The sequence below is a fragment of the Tachypleus tridentatus genome, chromosome 3, assembly GCF_004210375.1.
Source record: "Tachypleus tridentatus isolate NWPU-2018 chromosome 3, ASM421037v1, whole genome shotgun sequence".
In the NCBI taxonomy this organism is placed as follows: domain Eukaryota; kingdom Metazoa; phylum Arthropoda; class Merostomata; order Xiphosura; family Limulidae; genus Tachypleus; species Tachypleus tridentatus.
This window is the reverse complement of record NC_134827.1, coordinates 31463578-31490048: the sequence shown is the minus strand read 5'-3', so window position 1 is coordinate 31490048 and position 26471 is coordinate 31463578. Positions and strand designations below refer to the sequence as shown.

General features: G+C 34.8%; 1 protein-coding gene across 1 annotated transcript in view; it reads right to left on the bottom strand.

Annotated features, from left to right (window-relative positions):
• LOC143245781 (polycystin family receptor for egg jelly-like) overlaps positions 1-26471 on the bottom strand; it is a 101685-nt gene that overhangs the window by 27529 nt on the left and 47685 nt on the right. Inside the window, exons 9-20 of the mRNA XM_076492035.1 lie at positions 22298-22465; positions 21944-22063; positions 21120-21245; positions 18942-19035; positions 16669-16802; positions 16157-16402; positions 10253-10745; positions 8351-8547; positions 6777-7010; positions 5386-5556; positions 2044-2204; positions 968-1736 (exon numbers count right to left, since the gene is read on the bottom strand). Of these exons, the coding sequence (XP_076348150.1) occupies positions 968-1736; positions 2044-2204; positions 5386-5556; positions 6777-7010; positions 8351-8547; positions 10253-10745; positions 16157-16402; positions 16669-16802; positions 18942-19035; positions 21120-21245; positions 21944-22063; positions 22298-22465 (2913 nt within the window). The remainder of the gene's footprint in view (positions 1-967; positions 1737-2043; positions 2205-5385; positions 5557-6776; positions 7011-8350; positions 8548-10252; positions 10746-16156; positions 16403-16668; positions 16803-18941; positions 19036-21119; positions 21246-21943; positions 22064-22297; positions 22466-26471) is intronic.

The following is a 26471-nucleotide window of genomic DNA, read 5'->3' as shown; positions in this document are numbered from 1 at the left end:
ATGGTCTGACCACAGTTCTGCTCACGTCAGCCCAAGTTATTTCGACTTTACTGTGACTTCAAAGTATTTCATAACTTATAATTGTGGTATGACTACTAAATGTGTAGCGATACACCGGTCCAATAGTAGTATCGTATCGTGAAGCCAGGATACGATTGTACTGATAAATCGACTGATGTGATACGATAACATTTATTTATCTTCACGAAATTTGGCAGACTTCTAGTAAACATTATAAATGTTTTGTACAGAGAACAGCAGAATTTCTAATACAGTATTGTTACTAAAAATTAGTGATTAAATAAACAAAGCTGAGTATTGAGTACTATATGTCATCTTAACTTATTTTATCAAAAAACATTACATGTGAAGTAACATAACAAATTAACAATAACAAAATAAATAGATACATCAACGTTTTTATTTTATTTCTATTAGCAGCTGTCATTTAGTTTATCAAATATAATAATTTGAGAAATCCCTGTAAAGTGTCAAACACTTACATAAGAATATACTAGTGATATAGATAATAAATTACAGACAAGACTGCCAAACTTTGTGAAAATTTGTTGATAAAACTTCTATACCTAGATAAGTATCGTATGAACTGTTGTGACGGAATACGCGCCCCTAACAGGTGCTGCGAGATCCAAAACAGTTGAATCATTAAATAATTGTAACAATAACTTACACTTTATTTCTTGTTTTGTTTGTGGTGGTTTTCCTCCTACGATCTTAAAAATGTGGTTTTCCAATACATATATATATAGTTTCTGGGAAGGCGTGAAGTGTTTGTGATGGATCAAACCAGAGGTTATATACTTTTAAACCATAACCTGACCTTCTTACGAGTTACTACTCCTTATGTATATACGAACCTATTTTAAGATCCAAAATTTGTGTTTTAAAAAAGACGCAGTACATAAGGTTTAAAAATATATATCTTTATTGGAAGGGAAAAACTCACCTTTAATGGTTGAACGAGAAGAACTGATTCGAAAACTGACAAAAATATCGCCTTCAACCAGCTCTCAGATTTCTCCTTCCCCCACTGCATACTGTAAGAGAAGACAATAAAAACAGAAACACCAGCGGAGGCAAAGACCAAGAACCAGCCAATGTAAAGAAACCAATGTGGAAACATTCGTTTCTTCTTTTTCTTGGGTTTCAAAGAATCTGTCGTCTGAGACTGTGGACGACTTGACACTTCGCACTGAACTTCAGTTGGTGACACTGTTCTGTGGTCTGACGTTTCCGGTTTATCCAAAGAAGTTCCCTCAAGTTGCTGTCTTCTGCGTTCCCAAAGAGGTCCCGTTTTTGATGGCTTGGGTCTGGTTTTTCGAAATATCTGATCCATTAAAACACTCGGAGGAAGAACAATGAATGATCCGCATATGCTGACCCACAGTTGATAAGTTGTTATTGTTAGTGGTCCCAGTTTGATCGTGGCCACTTTCACTCCTTCGTCACGTTCGTAAAACATGGCGTTGACCATCATGGTCATAAACAGCAAAGCCATGATAACGGAGACGCGTTGTACACGTGTGAAGTTACTCCTCTCGGGTCTTGAGAATACGGACACCCATAAGTGACTGTCTGTTAGGTTCTTTCGAGAGATACTGGAGAAAAGGTTTCCAAAACTGGTAATATCCTTATAGCCAGCTACCGGAACCAAGCGGTCAACGAGACCATCGCCTTCATCTACAGCTAGCCAATCATTACAGAGGAAGAAGAATCTGCAGCAAGAAAGAAAAAAAGTTATAGTTTAAAAATGAGATTCGACACCTTTGTTCAGTAACCAGTAAATATATCAGCTTTGAAGAGGAAAAGTTTTACCAATGGATAATTTATTGAATATGTCGCAATACTGGAGCATTATTAATTGAAATACATATATGTACTGCTTCCTTTGCCCAGCATCTATGATTACACACATTATTTTTAAAGAACCTAACACAACTGTGATTATCCAAGTGACTTTAGAAGACAAACATAGCATTTGTTCTGGTGAAAACCGAAAGACTTTAAAGACTTCATACGTACGTGCTTCCGTTCTGGAGATCCTGGACAATTATTCTGTTTAAGTACCAGCTGGAATTGGCCCCTCCACCGGAGTTGTCATGCCAGATCCGTAAATAGTTTAGAGCCCCAAGAGAACTCGGTACACTCAACACATATCGAATTATGCTACCAGACTCGTGCCCCTGTGAATGTCAATACAGAACTTCTGTGATTCAATTAAGATTAGGTTTACTGTTTGAGACAAACATCATGAGCCAATTACAGATAAGAACAGTAGGATTATAGCCAAAAATAAATGAATACAAAGTGCAGAGGAATATATAAACGTGTATATTTTCATTGAAAACAGGTTACAGTTTGTTATGCTTAAAATGTTGACAACCACTGACTATAGATTTCTATAGACCAATAGCGACGTGAGACTCTTATCGATCGTTCTAGAAGCTTCCTGTTAGTACAGCGGTAAGTCTACGGGTTTACAACGTTAAAATCAGGGGTACGATTCCCCTCGGTGGGCTCAGCAGAGCGCCTGATGTGACTTTGCTGTAAGAAACATACATACTCTCGTTCTAGGAACTCACTGCTGGTATATAAACAGTTAAAAGGTCGCACAAAGTGTCCTTTCTGGAAAGCACTTGTTTGTGTGTGCACTTTAATATAACCTTCTCTTTTCGATATTATATATTCGTCGCTATGGCAATAAGAGATTGTGTGAGTGACACAAATATATTATGTTACATTTGTGTTAGATTTGTTGTAGATGTGATCTAAGTAAGAGTTTTCTATTGGCTTTGTTTGTTTTGTTTGTTTTGGAATTTCGCGCAAAGCTACTCGAGGGCTATCTGTGCTAGCCCTTTCTATTGGCTTCTCGATTTGTAAGAAATTCCTGGCCCGGCATGGCCAAGCGTGTTAAGGCGTGCGACTCGTAATCTGAGGGTCGCAGGTTCGCATCCCCGTCGCGCCAAACATGCTCGCCCTTTGAGCCGTGGGGGCGTTATAATGCTACGGTCAATCCCACTATTCGTTGGTAAAAGAGTAGCCCAAGAGTTGGCGGTGGATGGTGATGACTAGCTGCCTTCCCTCTAGTCTTACACTGCTAATTTAGGGACGGCTAGCACAGATAGCCCTCGAGTAGCTTTGTGCGAAATTCAAAAACAAAGAAATTCCTACGTGATAGAAACAAATTGATATTACTTCGAAATCTAAGGAGCTGAATTACTGTAAATCCGTTATTAAAACCAAAACAACTTTTATGAAATTTAAATGTGCAGACTTGTGTAATCTATGACTGGATTATTTAAATTTAAATTTCATAAAGAACGTAATAATTATGTGATTTACTTCACATTAATAAAACACATTATGAAATCGATATTTTAGCATCCTATAAAAAATACACCAATACGACAAAAACTACTAAAGATATAAACAGTAAACATATACACGTTGTTTCAAATGAAATTATCGAAGATCGATTTCAATGAAGAGATTAAAAAGTTACCTTGGAAGTAAAAATCGTATATCGTTGGGTAAATTACGAATATAATAAAACCACTATAAAAGATTGAATAAACCTGTCATTTAGCTCTTCTTCACAGAAAACAGTTACCGTGTGAATCTATGTCACTGAATAATATTGTCTCTTGGTGTTGCTGGGTAAGTAACGGTTATAGTGTGTATGGATGTCACTGAATAATATTGTCTCTTGGTGTTACTGGGTAAGTAACGGTTATAGTGTGTATGGATGTCACTGAATAAAATTGTCTCTTGGTGTTACTGGATGAATAACGGTTATAGTGCGTATGGATGTCACTGAATAATATTGTCTCTTGGTGTTGCTGGGTAAGTAACGGTTATAGTGTGAATGGATGTCACTGAATAATATTGTCTCTTGGTGTTGCTGGGAAAGTAACGGTTATAGTGTGAATGGATGTCACTGAATAATATTGTCTCTTGGTGTTGCTGGGTAAGTAACGATTATAGTGTGAATGAATGTCACTGAATAATATTGTCTCTTGGTGTTACTGGGTAAGTAACGGTTATGGTGTGAATGAATGTCACTGAATAATATTCTCTTGGTGTTACTGGATGAATAACGGTTATAGTGCGTATGGATGTCACTGAATAATATTGTCTCTTGGTGTTGCTGGGTAAGTATCGGTTATAGTGTGAATGGATGTCACTGAATAATATAGTCTCTTGGTGTTACTGGGTAAGTAACGGTTATAGTGTGTATGGATGTCACTGAATAATATTGTCTCTTGGTGTTGCTGGGTAAGTATCGGTTATAGTGTGAATGGATGTCACTGAATAATATAGTCTCTTGGTGTTACTGGGTAAGTAACGGTTATGGTGTGAATGAATGTCACTGAATAATATTGTCTCTTGGTGTTGCTGGGTAAGTAACGATTATAGTGTGTATGGATGTCACTGGATAATATTGTCTCTTGGTGTTGCTGGGTAAGTATCGGTTATAGTGTGAATGGATGTCACTGAATAATATAGTCTCTTGGTGTTACTGGGTAAGTAACGGTTATAGTGTGTATGGATGTCACTGAATAATATTGTCTCTTGGTGTTGCTGGGTAAGTAACGGTTATAGTGTGAATGGATGTCACTGAATAATATAGTCTCTTGGTGTTGCTGGGTAAGTAACGGTTATAGTGTGAATGGATGTCACTGAATAATATTGTCTCTTGGTGTTACTGGATGAGTAACGGTTATAGTGTGTATGGATGTCACTGAATAAAATTGTCTCTTGGTGTTACTGGGTAAGTAACGGTTATAGTGTGTATGGATGTCACTGAATAAAATTGTCTCTTGGTGTTACTGGGTAAGTAACGGTTATAGTGTGTATGGATGTCACTGAATAAAATTGTCTCTTGGTGTTACTGGGTAAGTAACGGTTATAGTGTGTATGGATGTCACTGAATAAAATTATCTCTTGGTGTTACTGGGTAAGTAACGGTTATAGTGTGAATGGATGTCACTGAATAAAATTGTCTCTTGGTGTTACTGGGTAAGTAACGGTTATAGTGTGTATGGATGTCACTGAATAATATTGTCTCTTGGTGTTACTGGGTAAGTAACGGTTATAGTGTGTATGGATGTCACTGAATAAAATTGTCTCTTGGTGTTACTGGGTAAGTAACGGTTATAGTGTGAATGGATGTCACTGAATAAAATTGTTAGTGGCCACTCTCGGGCTCATTTTATTATATAACCTTTTTTTTAGGGCTAAATAATTTTAATAAATATATTGCAAGTGCTACAATGACATATGAACACTTTATTTGTGAATTTTTTAACAGCTTATTGCAGTCGGTTAGAGAAACATGAAGATAAAAGTGTATCTGCTACTTACCTGTCGGACACCGTCCGCTAACTTTCTGACCCCGGTGTCATCAACATCGCCAGATAGGACAAAGCTGATGTTGGACTTGGTTCCTGCGCCACGTCGAGTACCGGTGTAAACAGTGATTTCATAATAATATGTTTCACTGGCAAGGTTGTCGTCTAAAGGTGTCACTCCCCACTAGCACAAAGAAAGGAAAAAAAATCACAAATCGCACGTTGCCGATTTCGAGGTAAACAATCGTGTGAACTTAACGTTATAACCGGTTAACACTGCACAACAATTTTTTTTAAAAGTTTTTGCTGATTGTGACAGGTGGATATGCACATATATAGTTTTGGTTTTGCTTCATCACGTAGGAACTCTGAGAAATAGACAGTTAACTGTTCACCGGCAATAACGTATTTAATTGCGTTTATGTTTCTAATACGCTATTAAGTTCAACATAATTAAAAGTGTTTTGCTCCTGATTTTCGTTTGCATTCAATGTCCGGTGCATCACATTGCAGTGTCCAACAGTGGTCAGCAAGCATTGACGGATTCCAGTTGCCCTGATATCGTTTTTCCATTGTAGAAAATCTGAAGATTTCAATGAAACGGTACGTGATGGGTAAATTTGGATGTGATTTTCGTGATCAGCAGCCAAAAATCTATAAGGAACAGCCAACAGTGTTCAAGAAGCAAAAACTTTGTTGTGCAGTGTTATTAGTGTTCTATCCAAACGTGTGGCTGATGACCGACCCAACACTGTGTTATATTATCGTATGAAAGGGAGGGAAATGGTCGACTGTGTGTAGATAAGATTCATTACTCAAACAAAAAAAAAATGAAAATAATGAAATTAAACAAAGGGAATTTCAGGAGAAACAAGAATTTATAGAATGGTTATTATTAGTAATAAAGTTTTTGTGTTAATATATGATCCCTGATCGAGCGAAGACTGTGGAAGCTGTGGCTAAGATAATTTGAAGACGACCCTTTTGATACAACTCACCATATTAGCTCGCTTCCTTCTACAAAACAAATGAAGTAGGAAACCCTTTGATTGAAAAACTTAAAGTCATTTTCTCGAATGTGGCCACGATATCCGACTTACACTTTATTTAAATCTGCGAAAATCCAACGTTTCTAAACTGATTTAAGTCTCGTGCATCCTAACATTTTAGCAGATGGTTAGAGGGCGCTCGACTCGCAGTCTGAGGGTCGAAAGTTCGAATCTCCGTCCCACCAAACATGCTCGCTCTTTCAGCCGTAGGGACGTTATAACAGTCAATTCCATTGTTCGTTAGTGAAAAAAAAAGTTGTTCTCATTTGGCTTTGCGCGAAATTCAAAAACAAACAATCCGTAAGAAGCGTAATTAGAATCTAAGGAAAACAAAAAAACAATACAAATTCATTACCCTGATCACGTCTTGCTTGTCTTTTCTTCGTGCCCAGATCACGACGATGACGTATAAACCAAAAACTGTACATATCATCACCAGAACACCAAAGTTACTTTTGAGTTTCGCGTCCAAATTACTGAATGCTGCCTTAAAGTCGATCGTGTTTGGTGGTACAAAGAAGTCTGATCCAAAGCTGGTTAAGTGGTTACAGCTGCACCATATCTCCTTGGTATTTGTTCTCGGATGCACCTAGATATTACGAACAAAATACAGAAAATTCTAATGTTTTTCTTTTTTGTTTTGTTTCTTTGCCACGTTACTTTGAAAGAAATCTCTGATTAACATAAAAACAATGTATCGTAATTAGATTTTAATTATTTTTAAGTCACTCTGCTTTAGAAATAATAAAAAAAAGATATACAAACATTCAGGATTGAATCTAGATACTGCTATTGTCGGATAACAGTAGTTAGGCCTTGCAACAGCCAGAATATAGAAAGTCCCGATCATTGGTCGCTAACCGACCAATGTCTCGTCAGGCGTTGTTCCAATCTTTTGCTTTATGGTTCAATCTCATTGTTAGGTTTACCGGTTTCTATTAAATTCCTTTTATTAGACAGTAAACGCGATTTAAAACATTTTCTCAAAATATGGATAAACATCTCAATACAGGCTGATATATTTTGTGGAATTCGGAACACTGACGATTGTTGTAAGGTCAGAACAAACGTGGTGTACAAGTTAATTGCAGCTGTTGGTTTTGATATATGCTGTATATGTTTCGTACAATATTTTATCAAAGTGTTTTTCCTTTTCGTAATAGAACACAGTATTCTACTGTTAAGCCTTTCTGTTGAATTTAGCCAAAAAATCGTGAGGTCGCACGTTCATTTTATATTGTAAGAAGAAGAACAAAAAGCTATGTCTAGAATGGTAAAGAAACCAGCGTTATATTTAATGGTTTGTTTATTTTTCTTATAGCAAAGCCACGTTGGGCTATCTGCTGAGCCCACCGAGGGGAATCGAACCCCTGATTTTGCGTTGTAAATCTGAAGACATACCGCTGTACTAGCGGGGAGCATATTTAAGGTTCTATCGCTGTGATAGACAAAGGAAAGGTGTCCCATTGGCCCTTAACAACAAGCTAACAAAGTCCGAAGCTCACAGGCCCGGCATGGCCAGGTGATTAAGTAACTCGACTTGTAATATGAGGGTCTTGGGTTCGAATCCCCGTCGCACCAAACATGCTTGGCCTTTCAGCCGTGGGAGCGTTATAATGTGACGGCCAATCCTACTATTCGTTGGTAAAAGAGTAGCCCAAGAGTTAGCGGTAGGTGGTGATGACTAGCTGCCTTCCCTCTAGTCTTACATCGCTAAATTAGGGACGGCTAACGCTGATAGCCCTCGTGTAACTTTGCACGAAATTCAAAACAAACCAAACAAACCCGAAGCTCTCATTAGGTTTATCGTATCTACAAATAAATATTTGTTGGAACTGAGCACGTGAGTTACGTCACACCAAGTGCCAAACGTTTAATATTTACAAATGTTATCATTTGTTTTCGAAATCGATTATAAACTTTACTCACCCTACATCCTGTCTGTTCCCACGATCCAGTGGTTTCGTTCCAAAACCTGCAATCCGTGATCATTGTACGCACGTGGTAGTTTGTCAGGTTATGTTCTTCTATTAAATCTTGGTTGTCAATGTACCAGAATGGAACATAGTCAGGGCTTTCAGGGTCATTCTGGTTGAGTGCTTCCTCTCGAAGAGCAGTCATGTTTACTTGAAAGAAACGTTCATAATGAAACAGAGAAAACACACAGGCGTAAAGAGGCCAATCTCAGAACTAAGACTGTTAACAAACAATTACTACATTATTGTTCGGGTTCAACTGACCTTAGGTTTCTATAGCCAATATCCTCAACCAAACCTGTGGTTTCTATAGCTAATCTATCTCTTCAACCAAACCTGTGGTATCTATAGCTAATCTATCTCTTCAATCAAACCTGTGGTTTCTATAGCTAATCTATCTCTTCAACCAAACCTGTGGTTTCTATAGCTAATCTATCTCTTCAATCAAACCTGTGGTTTCTATAGCTAATCTATCTCTTCAACCAAACATGTGGTTTCTATAGCTAATCTATCTCTTCAACCAAACCTGTGGTTTCTATAGCTAATCTATCTCTTCAACCAAACCTGTGGTTTCTATAGCTAATCTATCTCTTCAACCAAACATGTGGTTTCTATAGCTAATCTATCTCTTCAACCAAACCTGTAGTTTTTACAGCCAATATCTTCAATCAAACCTGTGGTTTCTATAGCTCATTCTTTGGGAAGTCTAATATAAGGTACTTACAGTGTATCATGAGTTTTGAATGGTTATCTAAGAATAATTTTTAATGTTCCTTTCATATTATAATCAAACATGGTATCGTTAAAAATAAATGTTCGTGATGTAATTGCATTTTTCTGCCGTTTGAATGTCTTTAGTTTCAAATTAAAAGCAACACAATCATTGTGGACTAATAAATCAGAATACAGATGAGTTGACTGATGAAGAATCTTTTTGTAAATTTTGCAATTAAGAAAGAAAACATGGAAAACATCCAAAGAATTACGTCTTAAGAAAAGCAATTTGTTTCCATCATGTACTACTCCTGAGTAGTTCAAACAGGTCCGCGTTGTAAAGATATGACTTCACAACCCAACAATGTGTTTAAATAAACACAATTTTGAATTGTAAACCGCACGTTGTTTGTGTTATTATAAAACACAAGATTTATGAGTTATATCCTTAAAACGGTCATGGCCAAGCGTGTTAAGGCGTACGACTCGTAATCTGAAGATTGCGGGTTCGCATCCCCGTCGCGCCAAACATGCTCGCCCTTTCAGCCGTGGGGGCGTTATAATGTGACGGTCAATCCCACTATTCGTTGGTAAAAGAGTAGCCCAAGAGTTGGCGGTGGGTGGTGATGACTAGCTGCCTTCTCTCTAGTCTTACACTGCTAAATTAGGGATGGCTTGCACATATGGCCCTCGAGTAGCTTTGTGCGAAATAAAAAAAACAACAACAACAACAAACAAACAATCTTTAAAACAATTAATTATGTCATAATTCATCCATTTATGTGTTTGGAGAACACAATTTATGTTGTTGTGCGATAGAGTGTTTTTTGTAATTAACTACAACAATAATTTTATATTTTAAATTAAAACATCAGTTTTTATAAAATATGTTATCCTTATTAATTATTAATTATTAAAATATGTTATCCTTATTAATTATTAATTATTAAAATATGTTATCCTTATTAATTATTAATTATTAAAATATGTTATCCTTATTAATCTCTTTATGCTCCATTTAATTGGTAAGATATAGATTGAAAAACAAAAGTCCTTGCCTAAACACATGCCATAACAGTTTGTTTCAAAGTATTTGAAATACAGTGCAAGTTATTCTGTTTTTACAGAAATTTCAACTTACCTCTCTCTTTCACTGCCATGTAGTAAAATCCTGCACCAAAAAGAACAATAGTTTCTGGTGGCAAAAAAATGGTGTATTTCAGTTCCATCTGCACATCGGGATGCATATTTTCACTGCCTTCTGGTGGCGAATGTGGTATTGTAAAAGAGTAATCGAAATCGTCTACGGAAGCGTAGGTTCCGAATTTGAGGTAGCAGTCAAAAACTGTTTCAGGGTTCTCAGGTGTGAGAATAATATGAAGTGTTGAATCATTGTAGGGCACCCGTATCATGTGATGAACCAACATGTCTGACCCTTCCGGCTCGTTTATGACATACAGTTCACGAGGAATATCTTCTGGGTCAACAGGGATGTTAATTAGAATATCCTCCAGTGTATTTTTAACCTCAATTTCGCCACCGTCCATTTTTGATAGGGTCAAAGATGCTACAGCTGTAGTGATCCGATCCGACTTGCTCACCCACGTAAACGGATTCTCCCTGGATGTCATCATCTACGATACAGAAACCATTCCAACCATCAACAAATAATTCCACTGAGGTTTGAGTAAACTTATATATTATCATAATAGTAATACGCTTTAATCGTATTTCAGAGTATTCATTAATTACTATGACGGTCTGAAACTGTGGCATGTGGCAAGCATTACTACTATAATGCTCTGGGCAGAATCTAAATTACTAAAAAGGTTTGAAAAATTGTGGCACGTGGCAAGCTGATAACATTGTACAACCAATGAGGAACCGAAGTCATACTCAAGGCCTAGTGGTTAGGTAACTTGATTCGCAATCCGTGGGTGTGTGATTAAACCCCTTCATTCAAAATACTCGCCCTTTCTGTCATAGAAGCGTTATAATGTTACTGTCAATCCCACAGTTTGTTGGCAAAACAGTAGTCAAATAGTTTAGTGTGGGCAGTGTTGATTAGCTGCCTTCACTTTAACTTATTCCTTCAAAATTAGGGACAGACAGTGCATGTGATTATCAAGTTGCTTTGCAGGTAAGAAAATAAAATAAAACAGAGACACGCTGTCAAACTTTTACACCCATCAATATTCATTTCGTTTTACTTTTTACTCAAATATTATCGTTCCCAAGTGTGTCAGTGGTAAGTTTACGTACTTATTTACAATGCTAAAATACGAGGGTCAATTCCCCGCAGTGGACACAGTGCAGTTAGCCCATTCTGTGGCATTTCGCTAAAAAGAACGAAAGGAACTGAAACTTACTTTCTCAGAAAGCGGTATAGGGGCGCCATCTGTCGGAAGACATTCAAAATATATTAGTCCTAGCAAGATAGTCTGTTGTACCATGTTCATATTGTATGGCATTTGAAAATTGAAGCAAAATTTTGGCGCAATTTTATGGAGACTTTATATTATATATACATATATATGTATATATATAAAACTAAATAGCATAAACTCACTAGAATATTACTAACACACAAAAGTTATACTGCACCATATTAAGAATAAACAGTAGAAGCGGTTGAAAACGTTTATAAAAAAGGTAATAGATGTAAATATGACTAGCATCTCTGAGAAACACTTCTAAAGCATAAAGGAAATCCAACAACATGTGTGAAACTCCTTTAAATAACTAAATTTATTTATAGCAAATCCATTAAAGTGTATGTAACGTCGAAGTTCGATTGTTAGTGTTTTCTCTGTTTCCTTTTCATTCAGTTTTTACCACATCCTGTTCAACAGTAAGGATCACTTGTAATGGGATAAGTGGTTAGGTGGCGCTTGAATCGCTCTTGAAGCCATGGGAAGGTTTAATGTGATAGCCAATCCCACTGTTGATTGGAAAAGAGTAGTCCAAGAACAGACGGCGGGTGGTTTTGAATAACCGTCTTCCTTCTAATTTATAAACATTAAATTAGGGACGGCTCGTTTTTTGTGAAATTCAAAACGAAACCCAACAAGTAAGTGGATACACATATATTTTTATCTCGATGTCAGACAATAAATGCATTTTTGTACCTTAAGGTTTAAAGATAAATCTTTATAATTTTATTATAATAAAACGCAGTCTCTTGCCTTTGAAGTTAATAATAAATACATCTTAATTCTACCCTAGTGATAATTACACATTATTAATTATACTTTAACATTAAACTGAAAATGTACTTCTTGAAACATATTCGCTACAATAAACATATACATCAAGCAGACATCGCTACAATAAACATCAAGCAGACAAGCAATGAGTCATGTAGTTAAATATGAATACTTTTCTTTAGAGAAACATGGGGCCCGGCATGGCCAAGTGGTTAAGGCACTCGCCTCTTAATCCGAGGGTCGCGGGTTCGAATTCCCGTCACGCCAAACATGTTCGCCGTTTCAGGCGTGGGGGCATTATAAAGTAACGGTCAATCCTACTATTCAGTATTGGCAAAATTTCTGTAAAAACTTAGAAAAAATCAAGAACAATCCAAAAGAATTTTGGAAAAAATTCAAGAGTATTGCTTCAGACAAAAACACAAATCACATGCTATAACATATCACACACAACAATAAAATTGCAAGGACGGACGTAGAGAAAGCTGACTTATTACCTGACTATTACGAATCCTCCTTTAGCGACCTAAACTCAGTAAACTTTGACACACAACACCAACACCATGTCAACAAGTTCATAAATACAAACCAAGCTTCATTCTCACCATGGTTCCCTGGCGAGACACTAGAAACATACTCAAGTTCAATCAATAGAAAAATAACCATAACCGAACTAAAAATTAATATTAAAAACTTGAAGAATACTTCCCCCGGACATGACCAAATACCAAATATTATTCTCAAAAAAAGTTCCACTCTCCTATTACAACACCTCACAAACATCATGAACATTTCACTAACAACTGGATATTACCATGACACTTGGAAAAAAGCCATCATAACCACGATCCCAAAGAAACAAACCAACAGAACCAATCCAGATAATTTCCGCCCCATCAGTCTGTTAAGCTGCCTTGGCAAACTGATGGAGAGAGTTATCTCCAACCGTCTTCTCCATTTTTGTGAATCAAATAACATCCTTCCATAATCCCAAAATGCCTCCAGGAAAAACAGGCAAACAACAGATCACCTCACGCGACTAACCGAATCAATCTATAAAGCTTTCAACAACAAGCAAGTACCCATTGGGGTATTCCTAGATGTCAAAAAAGCATTCAACAGCGTATGGCACAATGCCATCAAATACAAACTAAAACACCTGCAAATAAATCCCACTATAGTTAAATGGATTTCAAATTTCTTAACAAATAGAACAGCACAAGTAAAAGTCAATAAAACTATATCCAAATCATTTAATATAACTGCAGGAGTGCCCCAAGGATCAGTCCTCTCTCCACTTCTATACATAATTTTCGTCAGTGACATACCTTTCCCAAATCTAACATACACGCATAATTCAAAATACGCAGACGACATCGCTATCTGGAGCACCTCCAGAAACCCAGTGATGGCCATGTCTCGCGTACAAGAATCACTGAACAACGTCTCAACATGGAGTAACAAGTGGAGAGTAGTGTTAAATCCAACTAAAGCACAAGCAATCACCTTCTACAGGAAACTAAAAAAACAAAGAAAAAATCTAGAAAAAATAAAATTATCACTCGGAAATACGACCATTAACATGAGCAAAAACATCACATTCCTTGGCATCACTTTCGACACAAAACTAACATGGAAAAAACATATAAACAATATACACTCATCAATTAGAAAAAGGATTTCACACCTAATGACTCTAACCAGTAGACAATCGAAATGTTCACCAAATACCATTATCCAAATATACAAGGCTTACATCCGTCCACTAATAGAGTACGGATGTCAAGTAACATACAATATGTCAAATAACACACTCCAGAAAATCCAAGTTCAACAGAACAAAATACTAAGATCTGCATTCAGTCTACCGTCATTCACGCCAGTAAATTATGTACATCAAATCAGTAACTTACCAACACTAAGAGATAGACTAACGGAAATATCATAACAAATATTATCTAAAAGCAGAAAACATAAACAAACTAACGGCATCACTATACAAATTAACTAGTGCACCAACTAAATACATATCACCTTACAACATATTTCAAGAATCACAAATTACACAACAAACTATCTAAAGAATTAAACTCATGTTAATAATATGTATTCTCTTTTTCAGATATCGGGTACAGGACAGGCAAAACTTTCGAAGCCTGTCCTGTGAAAGTGGGTTTTCTCGGGGCACTCCCGTTTCCCCCCACAGCAAAAACTTAGGCATTGGATTTTTAGATCCCAGCCCAAGCAACTTTATTGCCAGACCCTGATTCGGGTCGTTTGAGTTCATGTTCATATTTACTTTGACTTCTGCCTTTCGGGACGGGACCTGGCCGTTCTCTCCGGTGCTGCCTTTGCCTCGGTCTAGGATAACATTAAGAATGACCTCCTTCACCCAAAAAAAGAGTCAAAAATTATTTAATAAATAAATAAATAAAACTAAACCTAATAACCTTTCACGAAAGGGGACGAAGAGGAACCACAACGTTCCTGAACACCCCAGTTGGAGAGAGAATTCTTACGATTTCTCTCTCTCTAAACTAAACCCCTGCCACGTTAGGTTGCGTTTGCGTAGTTTGCGTTACTATTCAGTGGTGAAAGAGTAGCCCAAGAGTTGGCAGTAGGTGGTGATGACTAGCTGACTTCCCTTTAGTCTTACACTGCTAAATTAGGGACAGCTAGCGCAGATAGCCCTCGTGTAGCTTTGCGCGAAATTCAAACCAAACAGAGAAGAACCTTCCCAATATAGGATAGTTATAACATAAAGTATACAATTTTATGTGACTCTAGATGTGGTTTTGATGACTAGGATAAGAACTGGACCTTTTACGATAACTTTGAAGTTGCAACATCAGTTGTTAGGCACTATTGTCCCTAAAGACAGATGTCATCATCAGGACCAGATATCAACAAGTCTTCCGAGTACAGTTCATAATCTACATTGTATTTTGTATTACAGCTGAAAACGTTTCCTTTACAGATGAAACTTTGTGTTAAAATTAAAGTTATACATTTCAAGTTTTTTATTTATTATTATAAATTTAATAATGTAGTAATGTATTACTCTAACACTTATCTGTTAATACACCCAATATTACTCTTACATTCATTCAGTAATACACCCTTTTACTCTAACATTAATCTATTAATACACTCTGTATTACTCTAGCATTTATTAAATAATACACCATGTATTACTCTAACACTTATCTGTTAATACACCCAATATTACTCTTACATTCATTCAGTAATACACCCTTTTACTCTAACATTAATCTATTAATACAGTCAGTCTTACTCTAACATCCAACCATTAAATGTTGTTCATACCTTCTCATTCAAGAGATCCTGTCCTACCTTGACATTTAACGTGGATCTAAACTTATTACATTATTTGACCCATTCCAATGTTCACATTCAACGACTTACACAAGTGCATTTTAATTATTTAAACCGACGTCATTGTAACACAATGTATAATAACATTGTACATCTCGACATTCAACAATTAATACAATCTATTCTCTAACCAACTTGTAACACTGTGTTACACCTTCTCATATCAGTGGCTCAGCGGTCACCCCGAAGGGGCTCACAACTTTAAACTCTGGGTTTCTATTACCGTGGTGGGAGCACCATAGATTGCCCATTGTGTAGCTTTGTACTTAATATCAAACAAATAAATAAACATTGTGTGTTTCTTATCCAAAGTTATATTATCAACAAACTCTGTTTGATTTTTTTAATATGGCGCAGTTTTCTATTAATAATATTTCTTTCTCTCTCTCTTTTCTTTGTTGTTGTTGTTGTAGGATTCTTAAAGTTGTTCAATTCTGCCATACCTTGAAATCGACAACATCTAACAGGAAATTCTCCCCTAAGGTAGAATTGACTGGTGGGAGTTGAAATCCTGCATCTTCTCCTTGCATCACAGCGTTGTCCATCTGCTCGATTGTTTGACGTGCCATGGTGTAGTCAAACGACTTGGTCTTCACTGTTATAGGTTCACTTCCAGGAGCCTGGATCGATAGAACAGCGTCCGCCAAGGACGAGTAGAACGCCAAAGCTTCCTCCATTACTCGTTGATGCTACAAATGATTTAACAAAATCACTGCTTTAATGATTTACATTGGTACCAAAGACTGGGCTCATATTAACAATAGGAAAGAGAGAATATCGTTTATCTCGGTACCGAAAACTGGGCTCATATTAACAAGAGGATAAAGTGGGAGAGATAAATCATTCCTAATCAAGACTTATAGTTGTTTTAGATCAATGAAGTTAGTTTATTTGTATCCAAACTTTCTGAGCTCCAAAACTGAAAATATAAGCTCGACTCTTATTTATATCTTACTCTGTACGTCTGTTCTATCACTTCTTCTGTTGTAACTACTGAACCCGTAGTTGAATCGGCAGATGCTTCGGTTTGAGCAACAAGTAGGGTGTTTTTGGCCGCTGCTGTAACCGCCGCAAGAGTTTCAAAGAGACCTAATAGTACACATATATATAAAGTATATTCACGAAAACATAATCATACATGATGCACAATAAAAAGACCAAAGCTAGGTTTAGTAGTACACATTTAACAGTAATTATCGTTGATACTAGAAGGATATGCCTCTGTAGAAAATACAACAGAAATTGTTCCAAATAAACCTTAAAATAACCTGGATTGAGAACCACATAGTTAAACTAAGAGAAACAATTTTTTTACATAACTATTCAACCCTACGAGTAACATAATTCAACCAATTGAAAACTGACAAGAATCATTCAACCAATTGAAAACTAACAAGAATCATTCGACCAATAGAAAACTGACACGATGATTTTATTTCAGTTATTACGCGTTGATACCATTCATCACGTGCTTAGATATGAAATTTTAAATGTGGAAATATTGAATATAAAATACTTAGTTCGAAATTTCGCCACTAACTATAAATATTTTCCAAGATATTTGATTTTAAATGATAATCTTGAAGCAAAATTATGATTTTTTAAATCTTCAGTTTTACTTCTAAATTAGGCCCAGCATGGCCAGGTAGGTTAAGGCGTGTGACTCGTAATCCGATGGTCGCGGGTTCGCATCCCCGTCGCGCCAAACATGCTAGCCCTTTTAGCCGTGGGGGCGTTATAATGTGACGGTCAATCCCACTATTCAGTGGTGAAAGAGTTGGTGGTGGGTGGTGATGACTAGCTGCCTTCCCTCTAGTCTTACACTGCAAAATTAGGAACGGCTAGCGCAGATAGCCCTCGAGTAGCTTTGCGCGAAATTAAAAAAAAAAAACTTCTATATTACGTAACCTATCTAAAATATACCAAGCCTTTTTCTTCGTCGTTATTCGTGTTTATTTTTAGCAAGTTACAAAGATTAGGAGCTTTATAGATAAAAGAAAACTACACTATGTTTGGTAGTTTAAAAAAAAAGGAATTCTCTGTCTGGAGCAAGCTATCTATTGTATAAATCAAAGTTTGTATATCTGGGGAAAAATACACAGTCGTATATCTATAATTTCTTATCTGTTCCTTACATTTTTTGATCAATCAGTACCAAACTTAAAACAGTGACATAGGATGGCATGAGGAAGATCATTAAAGTGTTGGGGTTGGACACACGCCCTCTATCTTCTATATAAATAAACGTCAATATGTGTGTCTGTGTATCTGTTCCTTATACACTTCCACGTTTCTCGATCAATCAGCATCAAACTTGACACAGTGATATAGGATGATATGAGGAAGGTCAAGAAAGGGGTGAGGAGTTCAACCCCTGTCTAATTTCGGAAAAAACTACCAAACCAACATAATTTGACACAGTGATACAAGATGACAGCGGAAGGCCATGAGAATGATTGCCTCCCACAATGTAATTTTACATTGATAGAATGTTTTAAAACATCGTCTTTTTCCAGTATTGGTACCTTTATGTATTTTTATTTCACTTTTAATGTTTATTATATTATAAAAAAAATAGAAGCACAATTTCTTATCCTTTTTGTTTCACTTCAGCCACTAGTATTCTCTAAAAGTTTGGTTTATTTGTTTTGTTTTTAATTTCGTGCAAAGCTACACGAGGGCTATCTGCATTAGCCGTCCCTAATTTTGCAGTGTAAAACTAGAGGAAAGGCAGCTAGCTATCACCACCAACCGCCAACTCTTGGGCTACTTTTTTGCCAACGAATAGTGGGATTGACCGTAACATTATAACGCCCCCACGACTGAAAAGGCGAGCATATTTGGTGTGACGGGGATTCGAACCCGCAACCCTCGGATTACGAGTTGAGTGCCTTAACCACCTGGCCGTGCCGGGCCTATTCTCTAAAGAGACTCACAGAAGGATTTCACTTTTCACACATTTACGTGCACATTTTTCAGTCCGAAGTTATCTTTTCATGAATTGTTATTTTTCACACATTATTTACTGAAGAGACATGAAGGTGTTGAAAGTAGTGTTATCGAAGACGTCTTTTGATAAAACGTGCTTTAAAAAAACTGATTTTTCCCCCTCTTTTTGAATTATCAACGAATTTCTGAAAACTTTCTAAACGTAAAATTATTGTTCAGAAAACCTCCCTGAATATTTTAATTATATTCAGTTAATTAAACCATTCTCTTGACACTTACCCTCTAACACTCCACTAAGGTCTTCATTGCTGAACATTTCGATGTTTTCTTTAAGCGACTCAGTGATGCTACTAACCTTTTGTAGAGCCGTTTCCTATGGGACAACAAATACATCAACACATTACAAGTAACGTATAACTTGCTTATAAAGTTGTATTCCGTGCCTTTCGTAACTTATTTCCCATTAAGAAAAAAATTGGATTTACTCCATTTTAACGTCTAAATCATTATCAAAATAGCCGATGTCACGTGAAGTAACCTTTCTCGAGACAAGACACGTTTGTGTCATTGTATACAATCAGTCTCGAGGCTAGATATGCACGTGGCATTGTATACAATCGGTAATACGAACTACACTGTTGCCTCCAGTTTGAAGATTGGTAGTAAGTATCAGATGTTGGAGATTAAATCCACAATCTTTAAACACACATATGTATCTGAATTCCAAGCTCTTGGCTTTGATTTTATCTAATAATCAAACTTAAATATTTAAAATACTTTGTTAAGATAATTTCCGGAAACTTACGATGTTGACTTTTAGTTTCGAAGTATAGAATAATAGAGCTATGTTTTCTGTTCTGCCGATTGTAATAATACAATTTCCAAAACATCAGTGCATAAAGGTAGAACCATCTTATTAAAAACAACTAACAAGTGATGTTAGATTTTTCAGCCTTCACTATCTTATTTAACTTTGGGATCACACGTTATTTGTTTTTAGATTATTAACCATTATAATTACTTCAAAACTTTATCATTGCTATGGGCATGCTATGTCCCTCCTTCTGATATGTGGTGAAGCCCAAGGGTGAACTTGTAACTATGGCAAAAGTAGTAAATAAATTATACCAGAAAGTACAAATGTTACATAACATAATAGCAACAATTAACATGGGAAAAGTATGGGTTGGGGCGAAAGAAACTGCATCTTTAGGAAGAGGGGGGCTATACAAATGTTTGCGCACCAAACCAGTACACGTGCCATCGGCACGCAGTTAGGCCGCATTATACAACCTTTATTTTAGCTTTGAAAAATGTGATATTAATTTAAATTTCATCAGATATCGATGCCCAATAAAATCAAAGATTTTATAATTAATTTTAAAAATCACAGTATATGCATATTGATTGGAAGATTTTGGAAAGATATTCACAAAAATAATTTTACTTAATGTTTCTTATGACCTGCAAAACGTTATCGCTGTGAAAAATTCTGGTAACTATTTTTAAACAATCTATTTTGATGTATTAATTAATAAAAGATATATACGTATTTAAATAGCGCCACGTTTCTCCGAGAACCGGTATGGCCAAGTGGTTGGGGCGCCTGACTAGCAATCTGAGGGTTACACGTTCGAATTCATCTCCAAATAAACATCCCTCTCAGCCATGGGAACATCATGACGTAACGATCAATAGGTGGATAAAAAGGAGTTGTCGATGGGTGGGGAAGGCTCTCTGCCCTCTCTCCAATCCCTCACTGGTAAATTAGGGACGGATAGCGCAGGTAGTCCCTGTATAAGGTTCGCACGAATTTCAAAAACGAAACGCCTTTCTATGTTTATCTAAGAATAAATCCAGAAGTGAATGAGTTATTTATGAAAGAGTTAAATAAACGTTTTACATCATTAACGGTGGAACATGTATATGAAACATTCCAAAATCTTTCAACATGTGTCTACAAATTGTTTTCGCTTGAACATTTTAATATTCATCATTCGATAGCGAAACTTCGAATCTGCTGGAATAATCACATTGAATCAGATTTGGGCTTCTCACAAGCTGCCCATATCCTTGACTTGACCGATTTTACTAGATGGGCGATTTTTACCGAGTTAAGAGAAAGACACTAGAAGGTAAAACGTGAAAATAAGTCAAAGTTAAGTCGTTCATAGCCCGCTGTTTCTTAACGAATTTCACTAGATTGCGTATGGTTTTATTAGCCCTCTTAAAAACACGACTAAATCAATTTCAGGTTAAGCAAAAATAATACACCACCACAACACCTCATACCAAGTAAAAATAATTAAATAAATACAATAATTCACGACCAATCAGAAGAATGAATAGGGTAATAAACAACCAATGACGTACCTTCCTAAAACCCTACATTAACAACATAGTGATTCCAGAATAAATACTTGACGATGTTTCTAAACTGAGACAAAGTCGTTTTACCTGAGCCATTGGAGAGAGTTCATCTGGAACACTTGTTACAACTGGAAGAACACCAGCTATCAATCTGATACCTTCAGCTGTGGAGACATCTACAGACTGCAATGTTTTCATCATGGCTTCTCGCATCTGTAAACACGTGTGATATTAAACTACCATAAAGATCTTTCTTTTGTTTACATATAAAATACCGGCGTATCCTGGTCGGTGGCTTTGGTGTATTGCACTTATATATACTTGTACAACGGTAACCAAAATAGATAGAAATATCCAAAATCATTATGGAAAATACGTCACTTAAAATTAATTACCATTTAGCGTAAAATATAATAATAAATAAATAGCACAGCCAGCCCTCGTGTAGCTTTGCACGAAATTCAAAAACAAACAAACAAACAAACTGTACATTAGAAGTTTTATTACTTCCAATCTGTTCCTACAAAAAGACGACCCCTAATATGAGGCTGTCAATCCGCCATAAAAGTAACATTCAAGTCCGTCATTCGATCAGACAAGCACCCCAGTGGCACACAGCGGCACAACTGCGGGCTTTCAGCTCTAGAATCCAGGTTTCGATAGCCATGGTGGGCAGAGCACAAATAGCTCACTGTGCTGCTTTGTGTTTAATTTCAAACAAATAAACGAACAGACGAGAGTAACCAAATATTGAAGATGTGTGTACTTTCAGCTTTAACCTTCAAACTCAAATTTAGCATAAGCTGAAAACGCGAAATTCGGACACAGACAAATCCGAAAATATATACAAAAAATATGTACTAAAGAATAAACGCAATCCATAAAGCAAGAGAACGATAAACATATCTTACTTTCATTTTCTTTTCCAGTAAAAGTTTTCTTTCTTCAGAGGTCACTGTTGTCCAAATGGTTCCTGATGTACCTGTTAGTATAGTGCTGGAGCCATCTGTAACCCCTTCGGTACCGGATTCCTAAAATGTAAAACAATGTGTCTAAATATCTCTAATTTTGCTCAACTGACAATGTAATTCTTTCAAATAAAAGAAATAAATACATAAAAGTCAATTTCCGGTTCCGGTACGTAAAATCTAAGCATGACCAAAAACGTTGTATTCAAATAAACCCGATTTACCAGATGCAAACACATACACTTTTGCGAGATAATAATAAAAACGGAGTTGAGTTATATGACCTAATAAACTTACTGTGGATGTGGGTGATGAAAACGTCATATCGTTCAAGAGAGCTGCCAAAGCAGTCACGTGTTGTGTGACTTCTTGCAGTTTGCCTTCAGAGATCATCTTGTTAAGATCTGATTCCAGTGAATTACTCATGGAGGTAAAACTGTCCAGATCCATTTCCAATTCCTTGACCTGCCAAGAAAACAACGGAATTGTTACATTCGTTACTCAAAACCACAAATATGGTTCTGGATTACATTAGATTAAAGAAGACGGAAGAAATAGAATCATTTATGGATTACATTAAGTTGAAACATAAATGAAGTAGAGTTTTGGATTATATTAGATTAAAGAAGACAGAAGAAATAGAATCATTTATGGATTACATTAGGTTGAAACATAAATGAAGTAGAGTTTTGGATTATATTAGATTAAAGAAGACAGAAGAAAAAGAATCATTTATGGATTACATTAGGTTGAAACATAAATGAAGTAGAGTTTTGGATTATATTAGATTAAAGAAGACAAATGAAATAGAATCATTTATGGATTACATTAGGTTGAAACATAAATGAAGAAGAGTTTTGGATTATATTAGATTAAAGAAGACAAATGAAATAGAATCATTTATGGATTACATTAAGTTGAAACATAAATGAAGTAGAGTTCTGGATTATATTAGATTAAAGAAGACAGAAGAAATAGAATCATTTATGGATTACATTAGGATGAAACATAAATGAAGTAGAGTTTTGGATTATATTAGATTAAAGAAGACAGAAGAAATAGAATCATTTATGGATAACATTAGGTTGAAACATAAATGAAGAAGAGTTTTGGATTATATTAGATTAAAGAAGACAGAAGAAATAGAATCATTTATAAATTACATTAAGTTGAAACATAAATGAAGAAGAGTTTTGGATTATATTAGATTAAAGAAGACAAATGAAATAGAATCATTTATGGATTACATTAAGTTGAAACATAAATGAAGAAGAGTTTTGGATTATATTAGATTAAAGAAGACAAATGAAATAGAATCATTTATGGATTACATTAAGTTGAAACATAAATGAAGAAGAGTTTGGATTATATTAGATTAAAGAAGACAAATGAAATAGAATCATTTATGGATTACATTAAGTTGAAACATAAATGAAGAAGAGTTTTGGATTATATTAGATTAAAGAAGACAAATGAAATAGAATCATTTATGGATTACATTAAGTTGAAACAGATAAATGAAGAAGAGTTCTGGGTTATATTAGATTAAAGAAGACAGAAGAAATAGAATCATTTATGGATTACATTAGGTTGAAAGATAAATGAAGTAGAGTTTTGGATTATATTAGATTAAAGAAGACAGAAGAAATAGAATCATTTATGGATTACATTAGGTTGAAACATAAATGAAGTAGAGTTTTGGATTATATTAGATTAAAGAAGACAAATGAAATAGAATCATTTATGGATTACATTAAGTTGAAACATAAATGAAAAAGAGTTTTGGATTATATTAGATTAAAGAAGACAAATGAAATAGAATCATTTATGGATTACATTAAGTTGAAACATAAATGAAGAAGAGTTTTGGATTATATTAGATTAAAGAAGACAGAAGAAATAGAATCATTTATGGATTACATTAGGTTGAAACATAAATGAAGTAGAGTTTTGGATTATATTAGATTAAAGAAGACAGAAGAAATAGAATCATTTATGGATTACATTAGGTTGAAACATAAATGAAGAAGAGTTTTGGATTATATTAGATTAAAGAAGACAGAAGAAATAGAATCATTTATGGATTACATTAAGTTGAAACATAAATGAAGAAGAGTTTGGATTATATTAGATTAAAGAAGACAAATGAAATAGAATCATTTATGGATTACATTAAGTTGAAACATAAATGAAGAAGAGTTTTGGATTATATTAGATTAAAGAAGACAAATGAAATAGAATCATTTATGGATTACATTGAGTTGAAACATAAATGAAGAAGAGTTCTGGATTATATTAGATTAAAGAAGACAGAAGAAATAGAATCATTTATGGATTACATTAGGTTGAAACATAAATGAAGTAGAGTTTTGGATTATATTAGATTAAAGAAGACAAATGAAATAGAATCATTTATGGATTACATTAAGTTGAAACATAAATGAAAAAGAGTTTTGGATTATATTAGATTAAAGAAGACAAATGAAATAGAATCATTTATGGATTACATTAAGTTGAAACATAAATGAAAAAGAGTTTTGGATTATATTAGATTAAAGAAGACAAATGAAATAGAATCATTTATGGATTACATTAAGTTGAAACATAAATGAAGAAGAGTTTTGGATTATATTAGATTAAAGAAGACAAATGAAATAGAATCATTTATGGATTACATTGAGTTGAAACATAAATGAAGAAGAGTTCTGGATTATATTAGATTAAAGAAGACAGAAGAAATAGAATCATTTATGGATTACATTAAGTTGAAACATAAATGAAGTAGAGTTTTGGATTATATTAGATTAAATGAAGAAGAGTTTTGGATTATATTAGATTAAATGAAGAAGAGTTTTGGATTATATTAGATTAAAGAAGACAAATGAAATAGAATCATTTATGGATTAGATTAAATGAAGAAGAGTTTTGGATTATATTAGATTAAAGAAGACAAATGAAATAGAATCATTTATGGATTACATTAAGTTGAAACATAAATGAGAAAGAGTTCTGGGTTATATTAGATTAAAGAAGACAGAAGAAATAGAATCATTTATGGATTACATTAAGTTGAAACATAAATGAAGTAGAGTTTTGGATTATATTAGATTAAATGAAGAAGAGTTTTGGATTATATTAGATTAAAGAAGACAGAAGAAATAGAATCATTTATGGATTACATTAAGTTGAAACATAAATGAAGTAGAGTTTTGGATTATATTAGATTAAATGAAGAAGAGTTTTGGATTATATTAGATTAAATGAAGAAGAGTTTTGGATTATATTAGATTAAAGAAGACAAATGAAATAGAATCATTTATGGATTAGATTAAATGAAGAAGAGTTTTGGATTATATTAGATTAAAGAAGACAAATGAAATAGAATCATTTATGGATTACATTAAGTTGAAACATAAATGAGAAAGAGTTCTGGGTTATATTAGATTAAAGAAGACAGAAGAAATAGAATCATTTATGGATTACATTAAGTTGAAACATAAATGAAGAAGAGTTTTGGATTATATTAGATTAAATGAAGAAGAGTTTTGGATTATATTAGATTAAAGAAGACAAATGAAATAGAATCATTTATGGATTAGATTAAATGAAGAAGAGTTTTGGATTATATTAGATTAAAGAAGACAAATGAAATAGAATCATTTATGGATTACATTAAGTTGAAACATAAATGAGAAAGAGTTCTGGGTTATATTAGATTAAAGAAGACAAATGAAATAGAATCATTTATGGATTAGATTAAATGAAGAAGAGTTTTGGATTATATTAGATTAAAGAAGACAAATGAAATAGAATCATTTATGGATTACATTAAGTTGAAACATAAATGAAGAAGAGTTTTGGATTATATTAGATTAAAGAAGACAAATGAAATAGAATCATTTATGGATTACATTAAGTTGAAACATAAATGAAGAAGAGTTTTGGATTATATTAGAGCTGTGATTCCCAACCTTTTTTTATGTCCCGCACCCCTAAAAAATTTTAATATGTTCTCGCACCCCTCACTGTAATTATTTATTTAAGAATAAAGGTGAAGGTGGCCAAAACAAATGTTATTTCGCATCCCATGGAACGCTATCTCGCACCCCTAGTTGGAAACCACTGTATTAGAGAGTAACAGTGACCAGTTTCTGTTTCCCGTAACTGAAAGTCTTTAAAACTTAACAAAATCTGTAACATTGATGCTATATGCTGCCCAGCTTTCGAGATAACACTGGAAAATGTATCATGTGATTTGCTCTCGGCCAATCATAGGGAAAAAAATTATTCTAGGAAGCAGAATAAAGATGATATATTAGGGCTTGTGGGTTATATTAGTTTCAAAAAATAGATGTAAGGAAGTAGTGTTAACTAGAAGACTTTTGTGGGAAATCAAGCGTTTTTATTATACCAATAAACTTTACGTTAACAGGACAATAGTTGGAAAAACAAAGACATTGAATTAAAAGAT